General features: G+C 38.3%; 1 protein-coding gene across 2 annotated transcripts in view; it reads right to left on the reverse strand.

The window, feature by feature from the left end:
- Positions 1 to 1195: 1195 nt before the first annotated feature.
- The window catches only part of PRRX1 (paired related homeobox 1), a 69077-nt gene continuing 56527 nt past the window's right edge, over positions 1196 to 13745 (reverse strand). The window contains exons 3-5 of one of the 2 annotated variants that reach the window (XM_061185730.1): positions 11661 to 11842; positions 7794 to 7865; positions 1999 to 2083 (exon numbers count right to left, since the gene is read on the reverse strand). In XM_061185730.1, the coding sequence (XP_061041713.1) occupies positions 7811 to 7865; positions 11661 to 11842 (237 nt within the window). In that variant the 3' untranslated portion in view covers positions 1999 to 2083; positions 7794 to 7810. Of the gene's footprint in view, positions 2084 to 7793; positions 7866 to 11660; positions 11843 to 13745 lie in introns of both variants that reach the window. The other variant, XM_061185731.1, reaches the window with a different exon arrangement.

Below are 13745 nucleotides of genomic sequence, written 5' to 3' on the forward strand. Positions count from 1 at the left end.
TATTAGAAATCCAAGTTGGTCAGGATGAAAACATAAGTCAAAGATATATCTATTCTGTGTGTCTTAAATTGTTCTTTGGTCAAATGATGTGATTTTTTGAGAGGTCTGCATATATAAACCTATTTCTCATTTCCAAATACAAGGTTATAAGTATTTACAGTAAGGTAGCATTTCCTTGCTAGAAAACAAGGCTTCTGGGTACAGCAGCCTTCTATTAACATGGTATACTTTTATATTCCCTTTCCTCCCATGGCTACAAAGCGCTGGACATACAGAGAATACAGGAAAGAATGAAGAAGCAAATGATTAGAGCCTCACAACACCCCTGTGAGGTAGGTAAGTATTGTTAAACCCATTTTACAAAAAAGGTAAACCAAGGCACAGCATGGTAACATGGTTTGGTCAAGTTTACCTGACAAGTTACAAAAGCACGGGTGGAAACAAAGAGAAAGAAACAAAGAAAAGGTCAGTCCTGGCTCCCAGCCCTAGACACGAAACTTTATTTCAATATATTAGAAGATAAAAATAGCCCACAATTGCCTTTTAAATTTTTAGAATTTAGATAAACCTTTAAGTATTCCACTTAAAGATGTATCTTTCAGATTTCTGTTGAGTGGAAAAAGGACAGATGACTAAACGGGTTTCCCTCTTCTAAGTGTAATTCCCGTGATAGATCAGAATGTATCAGCATTCCACCAGAGTTCAGGTGCCAAACTCAAGGACATTTTCATAGCCTCAAATAGTTTCTAATTTATTTAAAACCCTAATGTGAAAATTAGACCTGTTTTCAAACAGCTGCCCTATCAATTGCTCTGTGGCCGTAATGAGAATTTCATGTAGAGAAAGAAAGGAAATGAGATCCCTAATAAAAAGTCTTATCACTGTAGAAATAAAGACACTGGTGATGGTGTGAAATTTGCTCTTTGTAGTGTTTGAGAAACTGCAAACTCAAGCTTGCAAGAATATTTTATATATATATAATATATAAATATATACAGTATATATATAAGTGTGCATCTGACTACCCTTAAGGCACCAAGAGATATAGGCCATGCCTTTCACAACTTAGTCTTTGTTTTCCTAGAGAAATGTCTCTCCCTCTCTCAAGTGAAAAATATGTCTTCTATCAAATAGCGTTATGACAGCAAATCATTCAAGAAACAACAAATATCTTTAACTTAGGATGGCTGATTGATTGGATAGGGGTGAAGGGTGGTAGTGATGGTAATATTATCCTCTATAGTTTAGAGCTTAAATCTAGAGCTTAGATCTAGAACTTAGAGCTTAGAATTAGCCAGACATAGCCAATCACACTGGATCAGACAGGCCAGTGACCAGATGTTGTATACAATTGCTTTTTCTTTCCAGTAGCTGATAGTACAAGCTTACCATGACCAACAGAGATGGAGACAATGAGAAAGGGAATTATGTCTGGCACAGATTCTTCAGAAAGACTTTGGCTTTTCAGAAGTTCCTAGAGCTTCTGTACAGAGAACTAGGAAGAAGGATAGTGTAAGACACTGAGGTTCAAACAGGTCAATGAGGAGACTATAGGCAATTATTCTGAATATATATACATATATGGTTTCTTTGGCTGCTGTAGATTCTTTTAAAACCCATACAATCATGGGGGTGGGTGGGCTGAACTTAACTGAAGAAGCTCAGAGTATATCAAGCAAAGCATATGAATAGAAGGAAAAACAAAATTAACACACACAGAAACAAGTGGTGGTGGTATCCCAGAGGGAGGAGGAACATTTGTTAACTAATTTTCATTTTGCTCCTCTCCTGCTTTTCTCTGCCATGGTCCCAATAGTTTAGTTCTGTGTTTGTTTGTTTGTTTGTTTGTTTTTATTTTTTTCCAGCAGATGTAGAAATGACAGAGCAGGATAGGTGTCTTATGGTTTTTGATTTCTTCTTAGGCCTGTTTAATTATTTTTTTCCTCAGTTGACTGTTGGCACCTGGTTCCTCTGTAAACTATATTCCTTGGCCTTCAGTCTCAGGTTGGCAATGCTGTTGGCCATGTTGATGCCCTGTGCAGGGCTATTGTTGGCACATGTGGCAGAATAAGTAGCCATGGCGCTGTAGGGACAAAGGAGAGAGCAGGGAGAATAACAGGCATTAGTTTCATAAAGCTGTAAGTCTGTGCCCCAGATGGGTACAAGTCTCAGGATGGGGGCAGGCAGGGGCAGGTGAGTTGGACTACATGACCTCTGAGGTCCCTTACAGCCCCAGATTCCATTAGTCTAAGGCCCTTGGAAAAGGGTGGCAGTGTTTTGAAGGGCAGGGAAAAGCAGTGGAGCGTGGAACAAGACGAGGGGAAAAGTATTTTCTGTGTTGGATACAGTGAGTAATGATTTATTTCTGGGATGAGAGAAGAAAGCTGCTTATGGTGGATAACAGGTGTTTCATCAGTTGACCAGTTAAAACAGTGTTTAATCTTGTCCTGACTACATCATCAGCTTGTGGGAGTGAGGAGGAAGAGAAGGAGGCATTTGAACAAGGGGCATTTTTCATTCCTCATTCTAGGTAGCTGACATTAATCCTAATATATTTTAGATAATCACTGAATACCATATTAAATAGTGTACTTGGAGAACCAGTTAAATAATCTAAGATGACTTCTCTGCCTTTGTTGATCCACTGGTTGATAGTACCAAGCACTGCCAAATCAAGAGGTTTCCATTCCAATTGGCCTTGATTTTATAACTTACTCAAAAGTACTTGAGCAGCTTACACTGTCTTTTGGGTCAGTTATTTTGGAAATGTTTAAATCTCTTAGATAAACTAGCAAATGCTCCAGTTTCAGTATTCCTGACCTCAGAGGTAACTGTTTCTGACTGTTCTTATTGCTGAGAAAAACCCAAAGTTGTTTTTCATTGTCAGAGACTGTAATTAAGACCTAGGAATACCACTGGGCAGAAATTTGTAATTGGTGGTTTTCTGTTAATTGTATCCATGAATTTCTTTTAAAGGAAAAGTAAAGGTTTCTTAGACTTGGATGCAAATTATCCATTACTTGATATTAAACAGCTATAAGGGAACTCATTTTAATTAAATGAAAATGTTCCTAGTTGTTTCTAAGATTAGCAAAATACCTTTCAACTGAGGGCTGGAATGAGATAGACTTATAAATGGAATGACATGTGCTCTTCTGGTGCCTGCATTCCTATGCAATTTTGTCAGCCACACAGGAGTTTGTGGTTCTGGGGATCAAGTGACAGACCAGAAAGAAAAAACTAAAGCTACTCTACAAATAGAGAGACTGTGTCATTAATACTTATTTGGGACACCACATAGTCAAGATTTACAGTCAAGACTTATAGTCAAGACTCACAAGAGCCTATTTCAGCTCAGTTACTAGCAATTAACCCAGGAAAATTGGGTTAAAAAGTATAATTAGGTCTTTCCAGAAATATAATCCTTAATTTAAGACCCTTATAACACTGGTGTGTGTGTGAGTGTGAGTGTCTATGGTTGTGTCCTATGGCAGGGGGAAGACTCAGACGGGTCCCAAAATAACCCTACACTCTTCTATTTCATTGTTGTGTGTTTCACTCTTACTCATTTCTGGGTACATGATCTTAACTGTCTACACAAAGTTAGATGTATCTATAGCACCCTGTACTTTTCCTTTTAGGACTTATTTTAATTCCTCATACTATAAACCCCATAGATGAGATACCACATCTGCCTTGTTCACCACTGTGTCCCCAGGTAGAACTAACACCATATCTAGCACATATTTGGCATTCAAGAAAGTATTTAATGAATAGATAAGTAACTGACAAATATCTAGATATTGTATGATTAAACTGATCCCTGCTCAATATCAGTGATCTCTGTCATCCTGCTGTGAGTAATGATTTCTAAAAATATTTTACCAACATGCTTTTATTTTAAGGAACCAGTCCTTCCCGTTAATTTTGCTATCTTAATCGAATGTGCAAAATCAAAAGGGACATGGCAAAAGCAAGACTGATGATTGCATATTCTTAATCCACCATAAATAGCTTTTAACAGTAAAAAATGAACAAATATTGGTGCAGGTTAGACTTATAGAATAGACTATTACTTCTACTACTGTCTACCGAAAGACAAAGACAGAAAGAGTCCCAATTCATGTAGGTTTCAATTAGGAGTGAGATAAATAATCAGAACAACCTGTTAAAATGGGGCAAGTTTTTTTCTTTGTTACAATATACCAAGAAGTCTCATTTATTTTCAAAACCCATATACATATTATCATTTAAGTTCTGTATGAATTACATGCTTCCATTCAAGACCCTACCAGAAATATATGCAAATCCATAAATCCCATACTCAAGAAATTTCTAGGATATACTGAAATCTAAGATTTCAAAGAAATAAAAGATCTAAGTAGCTAAGAAAAAAGATAATTGGATTTGGGAAATGTACCTAAGTTATAGATTATGACATCAACCAAATCAGCCTTTCTCAGCCAGATTTCTGTGAGAGAATTCAGTCCTAAAGATGGTACATAGTACAATTTTAAATGCATAGGAGATAAGCTGAGATTTTGAGTTATCTGTATTATTTAAGTACTGAGAATAAAATTAAATGGCTTCTGAAAACAGGAGGCTAAAACTTCATGAGAGAGCAGAAAGAAAAAAAAAATTCTCTGATGGCAAACTGTAGATTGTCATGGAGTGTTGTGCTTTTACGTATTTGGCCCAATTTCTTGGGGGATATGTTTTCCATCCTTTCAGATTCTGGACAAGCAAAGTCCTATTTAATAGAGATACTCTCTTTTTGTGATGATCAAAGGTGTGGTCACTTTCCTTAGCAGACAAAGGGAATTAGAACCATGGAGAATTAGTTTACTGAAGATGATGTTCCTGTTTTCTACAAATGTCTACTGTATTTGCGATTTCAATTTTCTATTATATAACCATTTTGCTGCAGTTACTTCATAATTTTCTAGTATCATCTGGTTTTCTAGTCTGAAGACTTAGTATGGTTAACACGTATCTTGGAAATACTGAGATTCTCTAACGCAGGCCAGATGTTAATATCCCAGACGAGATGAATGTTGATCCACTTCCCATCTCAAAACCAAATTAATGAAATTAGAGTTATATTTTACACAGGAGATTGGATTTTCACTGAGACATTTTTCCTTAAATAGCAATCTGTGTTTGCAGAGTTGAGAACAGCACCCTTGTCTAATTGTACTGTGGTGCTGTTCTAAGGACACCGTGTTAGTGAGACCATGACAATGACTTATATGTAGCTCTCAAGTTAGAGGGATGCGAGAATAAAAAAGCAGTTGATATTAATGAATGAGTTTTGCAATATCCTATACGCTTGATAAGTGATAAGGTTTTCACTCTATAAATGTTTAGGAAAGCTATAAACTTTCAAAAATCGGTCTAACATTTCAGCATCGCATAGCCATAAGAAATAGGATGAAAGAACAGAGACCATCTTAATTCACAGCCTCTAAACAAACATTTAGAGTACGCAACTTTATAGTGGAGGCTAAAGTGATATTGTGTGCACACACTAAAGAAAACGAGTATGTTTTCCCTCCAGTAGTTTGACATGAATCTAGTTTCTCAACTTAAACTAAAACTGCCATTTAGGTAAGTAGGGACCAGTCCTTTGACATACCAGTAATAAGCAAGACGTGTCACAGGTCAGAAAAGACAAAATTAATCCAAGAGCAGCTTAGTCATGCTTTAAAAAGGCATTAGAAGTATGATGGAGAGGACCCACTTCCAAAAGTGACAACAGATGCAAGAGAGCCTTGAGTGGCTGTCAGTCTGAAAGATTGTTCATGACCACCTGTTTTCCATGTCACCAAAACTTCTAAAGCTCTGTGTTAGGAAAAGAACGAGAACCCTGAAATGTTTTCTCACAAGACAGAAACCAATGAGGTTAATAAGCTGTTTTCAACCAAATTAATGGGGCCATTCACACCATGTAAAATGACCTCTCCTTCCTAAACAGGATTAAGCTTCCTGGGCTAAAAAGATGAGGTTGAAACTAGGTAATTTATTAAGCACATGATAACACCAAGAGCCTGCTTTCCAACACGTAGAGATCCTGTCCATTGGTCTTCTGCCTATTCCTCTAACAGGATGCAGACATGAGATGAGAACTAAGACTGGGCTTATAGGGTTTGGCCAAAGCAATATTTCTATTTAGTTTTGAAGAATGTAAAGTTCTCTGTGTCTGTGACCAAGAAACGACATTGCCGTGTACAGGGCATTGAGGAATTAGAGATGAAAAAGAAATACTTGTATCCCATCTGTTGATTCAGCAAATCTGCTCTGGGACTTGCACAGAGCTGACACATTTAAGTAAGCTTGAAATTTTTCTCTCTCCTTATTTGGAGATTCCTAACAGATGGAGCCCAGCCACAGACAGCAGAATGCTAACCACCAGCAGGGTTAGAGTTTTGTTTTCACTGGGGACAAATCATTTTTGATAATTTCAAGCTACCTTGAGAGGTTGTCGTGAGGGATAACATGTTAAAATGACTGCCAAACACCAAGGAAGTATGGAAAATACTATACATGGTATGGTTTTAAAGCCAGGAAACTTATGAACGTCTCCCCCTCTGCTTTCTAATCACCCAGAGTGCAAATCCCACAAATCATGAAACAATTGAGGAGAGCTGAGGGAAAAATACTACCTGACTCAGTTTTTGACTCTAACTTTGTTTTCTATTTGGCCCTTTTGGACAAATGATGACAAGCTATGCAAAATTTCACCCCAAAGACAGATCTGTCAGCCCAAGAAGTCTATGTGTCTTCCTGAGATCCTAAGGCTTCCCAGCTTGGGATTTTTCGAAAGGCTGTAGAGCTTGAGGTTTTCATGACTCTGTCTGTGATGTGTAGAGGTTGGAGATCATCCGTTTGGTTTGTTCTTTTGTCAATGCAAGAACAGCAGGGGTATACTTGCTTCATCTAAGAAAATTCAATATGAGTTTTCCTAGGGAAAATTTACTTTTAAAGAGAGACCGGATAAATTCTTTTGGAAGTGACCTTTTGTGATTTAAATAATCATTTCCAACTTCTGTTTTTAAAACTCAGAAGTTGATTTTTTTAAACGTACATTTAGCTCTTAAAGTGGACACATTTGGGCCATATTTCATTACTAAGCCTTCAGTTTGCACTGCATGTTCAGTGATGCTTCCACCATTTTAAACTTTTCTTTCTAGAAATGTTTTATATATGAAGACTTGCATCTTTCTGTTGTCTCAGTGATTTTTGTTTCTCTTTTTGAAATGCACATTGCTTAACCGTAGGTTCCAAACGCCCCTGTGTGATATATAATAGGGAAACTATCGCTAGCTCAAGCTTAGATACAAGGTTACATAAGAGATTCATGACCCAACTGGCCTGAAGAACAACAAGAGCCAGGACAAGAACATAGTTCTTCTGACCTCTGTCCCATCTCCTCTAAAACCTCACTATTCAAAGTATGTGCCAAGTGTCAACAGCATGGGCATCACATGGGAGCATGTTAGAGGTACATTTCCCAGGTCCTGCCCCAGACTTACTGAATCTCATTCTGCATCGTACCATGATTCCAGGTGATTCATACGCCCAGTAATCTTTGCAGAGCCCTGCTCTAGGCTATCAGACTACCCTTAACTCTATGGACGTCTTTTCTTGCAGCTTTGGTTTCCAATGGTGTTCCCCACTTGAGGACCTCACTGCTTTCATTTCTAGGACTGTTAAGCCCCACTTTCTTGAATATACTTAATTCCCATTTAAACCCTACCCCCAGCAGCCGCCCTCTTCCCCCTCTGACAAGTTACCTTTTCAGTGTCTTCCGTTAGAATCCGTTATGAAGCCCCTCGTGTAAACAACATCTTGGGAGGGACGAGGATCTATTTTTGAAAGTGTGAAAGGGAGAAATGAGCCAAATGCGTTCAGCAGATGTCAGGCAGCACCGTGACCACGATCAAATGAGGGGAGGAGGAGGAGAAGGTGGGGGAAGGGAAATTGTGGATAAGGATCGCTGGCCTCTCTTTCACTTGTCATTAGTTTTCTTTGAAGCCCAGCCCTCCCTCTGGAAATGGCACTCCAGACCAACACTGCAGAGCCAGGCCATTCTTTATCTATCTTTCATAGGAAGGGATGTCTCTGCAGAAAGGTTTCTTGACTACTTCATCTAAAACAACAGTCAAAAGTCCAGGACTTGGTAAATCACTGCTACCTGAGAGGCAAAGCAGTACAAGATAACGAGTCTTAATAACTCTAGTGCTTGTGTGTGCTTTCATTTGCATAAGGAAACAGTTCTGAGCTAAGCAGTGAGCATGTGTGCCAAAGACAAGCTTCTTTCAACTGTCTAGGAGTAGATAAAGAAGACACCTGCCAGGACAGTAGTGTCCTGTTAAGGAATGCTTTGTTCCTTCTGGTGACTCAGTTGCCTACCTGATATCATCACCTCTAACACCCTCGAGGGAATGAAGGAGGTCAGGACATGCTATAAACAGAGTGAACCATAAGTCTCAGTTTGCCAGGGACAATCCCAGTTTATGCCTGTTTTCCTAGTGTCATTATTAATAGCACTCCCCTTTTACTTCAAAAGTGTCCCAGCTTGGATGATAAATTACACAGCCACCACTCTAGATATAAAAGACACCCAGAAAAAAATATGTTGGCTGTTTCCCATCCCATAATTCTGACCATATGCATGCTATCTGCTTTGAGTCTTGGTTTCCTCCTCTCTTCTTCCACAGTTTGCTGTGGAAGTGAGCAAACTGTCCTCTCTGGCAAAACTGTCTGCTCCACTGTCCCTGGGTTGCATGACCAAGCTGCCTCACTCATCCCAGGGGTTGCCCGCACACCACAGAATGTGGACCTCAGTTGCAGGCATGCTTCACAGATCTGAGACAAACCCTGAATCAAACAGGCGTGTTTACGTAGTTTCCTAGTCTTATACTATTTACTATTTTCAATATCGTGTAAGATTTAATTTGAATGAAAATATGCTTATGTGGCCTAATACTTTGGACAGAACAGGGATCATGAGCCCTGGCTCTAATTCTGCTTGCTGAAGGCTTAAACTTGGGCAAGTGTTCGGTCTGTTCTTTGGAACCAGATCAAGGACAGAGCTGCCACACAGGAGCATCCAAGGATTAACCAAGAGAAATGCCTTTTAATGAATGTCACATGTGAGATAACTAATTTGACATAATAGCACCAACAGAAATAGCAAGTTAATTTTCCATAACACAAAAGGTCTATCATTTCCTTTGCTTTTCATCACTTGGTTTTCTTTTATATTTCCTTAACAAGACTTATATTTCCTACCAAGCTTCAAAATGTGAAATCATAACGTATTTTGGTTCTAAACATAGCAGAAAAATCTCCAAGAAACAAAATAGCTTTGTGCCACTTTTAGAAATTAATCAAAATATAAACACTTCAGTCAACATTGGGTCAAAAAACATTACTATTGATTAAATTACTGCTTAAACCATCATTTTTCTACTTAAATCTGGAGATTAATTTATTCTTCATACAGAATATGAACAATCAGAGTCTCTGAAATTTTTAATTAATTATTTTTTACAAACTCTGTGTCTAAGAGAGAAATGATATAAAAGTATACCATGAATTGAGTAAGAAGTACTAAGTTATATGATTTTTAAGTGAAAGGAGCAGAATACAAAATAGTATTTATACTAAGTCTATACTATATAAAATACTGAACTCTAATTGCAAAAATAAACACTAATTATCTCAAGATGGTGGAATTATGAGTGTTTTTTTTAAAGTGTATCTAGCATTTCTACATAATCGTTCAAATTAAAATAGAACACTTCCCCAAATAGCACACATAAATTCCATAATAATTTCAGTTAGATGCCCGTATACATAGTATGTATAATGCAGGCACAGGATTTGAACTTCTGCTGAGGCCCAGGTAATCTAGCCATTAATTCAGGGAAGATTTCATCCCCATTCATGCAGTGTACTGCCCTCCGCCTCTCACTGGTAAGGACCACGTGACAGCCATCTGGGTTATTACAGCTGGTATGAAAACTTCCTCACTAGGATCCTGGAAGAAAAAGGAGCTGAACTTCCTGGTTGTGACCAAATTCAAACCAGAGACCTTGAAACATCAAGCTCTGATCCACATCCATTGCCCAAGCCATTTAATGAGCCTATGAACTATCAATATTTATCCGAAAAACAAAGCAGTCTTCCACTTATTTAAAATATTAAAGAATATATGATTTCACGACGGTCTTCAAAATATGTTTTCAGTAAATCCTACGGGAGAGGAGTCTAAATTTTAAATAGGACACAGATATGACTAATCTTTTGAAATCAGCAAAGCATACTATGTCTGAGAGCAATAGAAATGTCCAGTTTCCTATGCATAGAGTCTCCATGTACTAAGACCAAAGCAATGCAGGCTAATTTCACAATGGGGAATTTAAAAGAAATTTCCAAATGCATTTATGGTGTTTCTTTCAAGGAACTGATTTGGAACAGAGAGAATATTTAGGTGAGGTTTTTTGCTTTGATTAGAGTGATCAACTTTTGAAAGTATTTGCATTTCACTAATGTTGCATTTCACATCAGTAGCTCAGCATCAACTGGGAGATAATCTTATAATTAGTTTAAAACCTCTCTTTAAACTTTTAATTAACCTTAGCAATAAAAAGGTAAACAGAAGCATAATAAATGAATTTGTAAATACTTCTTCCTCCACTTCAATCAGCCAGAGAACACATAGCCTTGATCTGGTTTCTAAGAATACTCAGGTTTAGGTTCAAATAAAGACACTTTAGACTGATGACAATGCATTAGGCACATGTGTCTCAGCTTCCCTCTGGCATTAATCTGTATTTTCGGGACAGCATAATAAATGGAGGTTAAAAGCCTTTCCAAGCCATTGAAATAATACTCTGTTATTTGCTTCCTTGATATTTTTCACCTTTTAAATATAAAAATTTAGTGTAAATTTTACATTGTTTTTATACATTTTTTTTTTAAAAAAAAAACACACAAACTAACCCCTCAAAGAACTTCAGATAAGTAGACAAGAATTAGCAATAGATTAGGAAGGCATCTTGGATCATAAGACATCCCCACCTACTAACAAAGAACTATGGCCATGAAAGTTATCTGAATGATCCTGGGTTTTTTCCCCTTCTCTCTCTCTCTCTCTCTCTCTGTCTCTCTCCTTCTTTTTTCTTTTCCTTACTTCTTTTCTTTTCATTCAAAATCAGTTTTATTGTGAAGTTTGCCTTTGGTCCTACACTTAGAGCCTTACATGTTAAAATTCCTACTTGTGCATAATCAAACCAATCTATCAGATTTGGAAATGGAGTGAAGTTTTGTTCCAGAATGATTACAAGAGGGACTCTGGGCATAGCTTAATGATCTTTTCTTTTAGATTCTTCCCCATCTTTGAAACCTTTGCAAGAGTTCCTGAGTCCAAGAGGAGATTGCTGATGGCCTGCCCCTCTCTCTTCTGCCCCAAACCCTGCTCCTGGGGCAACTAGTAATCTCCTGTGAAAATCTGGGGATGTCAGCAAGTTGAATGTCTCTGAAGAGGTTAACCCAGTAAGAAATGTCAGCCAGCTGCACAAGCAGCTTTAAACGTGACCAACCGCTGAGAAACGTGTGGAAGTGGAGCAAGGGAGAGTGGGCCAGTCATTCACCTGTACGGAGAGGCCGTCCCCCAGGAGAGATAATCAGTGGGTCTCGGAGCAGGACGAGGTACGATGGGCTGCTCCACAGCAGTCACATCTCCTGAGTAGGATTTGAGGAGGGAAGCGTTTTTATTGGCCAGCATGGCTCTCTCATTCCTGCGGAATTTGGCTCTTCGGTTCTGAAACCACACCTGGAAGATTGTCGGGAGGAGAGAAGAGCATGAGGAGGGAGAGAAGAAACAAAGAAGAGGTTCCATGAATCAAGTCCTGGTTGATTTTTACCATGCAATACCTTCCCAAGGAAGATATAGGCTAAGTATGGAATTCTTCCCAGAACAACAGAAAACATGCCATAATCCTTCCCTGGTGGGCCATGTTCCAGGGCTATTAAGGACAAAGGCTATTAGAACAGGACCATGAGGTACTTCCAATAATCAAGCCACTAGAGGTGGGATCCATGACTAACCCATGTGACAGCAAAATATGGATTATAATCCCTGTGGTAATTGTAATTAAAAAAAAAGAAAAATCTCGTTAGACTTCTGCACAGACACAATGGCATTTTAAAAGTTTTTTTCAAAATTCTTCAAAAGGCAAAAACTTCAACTGCTTTCATATTACTTATTGGATATGTAAAGAAAATTCTCCATCTTCCCAAAAGTAGACCCTGCGACAAGGATTTAAGGAGCAAATAGTTTATCTGGGAGGTGCAAGGAATATCAGTAAGAGAGGGAGGAAGTAACAGAAGAAAAGCAACCTGTAACTGTGCTACTGAACCAGCTTCCTCTGTGGGAGCTCAGTCCTTAAGGGACTCTAAGGACTAATGCAGGGCACACACCTCCCACCGGAGGGGTGAGAGAATTGTGGATTTGTACACTGGCTCCTGTCAGTCATTGATTATAAATGTTCCAACACTTCTGGCATGGCTCCCGAAGTTCTAGAAAGAAACTTGTGAAACAGAAATGCAGATACTGAAAATTGGAAGTTGGCTGGAGTATATTTAATTGTAGGGTTCCAAGGAAATGGGCAGTACTGATATCATCGACTACAGCTCATAATAAACCTACCATTTATTAAGTGCTATTAGGGCTAGAAACTTAGATAAGCACATTACCTACATTATTTCTAGTTATCATGACAATTCCACAATTAGGTATTATTATTTCTATTTCAGAGTTGAGGAAACCGTTTCAATGAAATTAAGTAATCTGTTGAAGTTCTCACAAGTAATAAATGGCTGAGTTTTTGAGCTTAAGAACATCTGACTCATGATACTACAACTCTTCCAGACTGTCGTGGTATTTTATTCATTCATTTACTCATTCAAGAAGTCTTTATGGCGATTGCGTTCTAGACCCTGGCCTAAATACCGGGAATGGAGAGGTGAGACTTATTCTCTGCTCATAAGCAGCTCACAATCTATTAAAAGAAGAAAGACATGTAAATTTGAAAAATTACAAGAATTTTAAGTGCAATTATGGAAACGCATGACAAGGTGTGGGAGAAAGAAATCCTATGGTGCGGAGTGGGACAATTTCACAGTTCTAGTTGGTAACATCCACATAAAATACCACGTGATTGGTGCCCCATGGAAGACCAGGGTGCAAATCAGTAGAGGCAGAAGCTTTTCTGGCTTCACCTCTTTTGTTTCTAATGTGTCCTTCATATTGCTATTAGAGTTATCATTTTAAATGCAAATATAATTGTATTAGGGCTTCGCTTTAGCTTTATATCATCCTCTGACTCTCCATCACCCACAGATTAAAATCAAAATATCTTACCATAGAACAAAGACTGTTCAAGAATTAGCTCATCGTCCACCAAGTCAGCCACATCCTGTATCACTTGAATCTCATGCACTGGCCCTTCATCATTTCCAATCCTACCTGGGCTTAAGACTCCCAAATATATTTGGTTATTCTCCCACCTACGTGTATTCACACTGAATGTTCTCTCTGCCTGCGATATTCTTCCCTTTTGTCCACATGCCAAAGACATGTTTCTTTAAGATTTAACTTTAATATCGCCTTCTTTATGAAATGTTGTAGTGGAAAGAACATAACTTTAAAGTCTAACAGAGTTGGATAAAAACAC

Source organism: Eubalaena glacialis, chromosome 3 (assembly GCF_028564815.1).
Source record: "Eubalaena glacialis isolate mEubGla1 chromosome 3, mEubGla1.1.hap2.+ XY, whole genome shotgun sequence".
Classification (NCBI taxonomy): Eukaryota; Metazoa; Chordata; class Mammalia; order Artiodactyla; family Balaenidae; genus Eubalaena; species Eubalaena glacialis.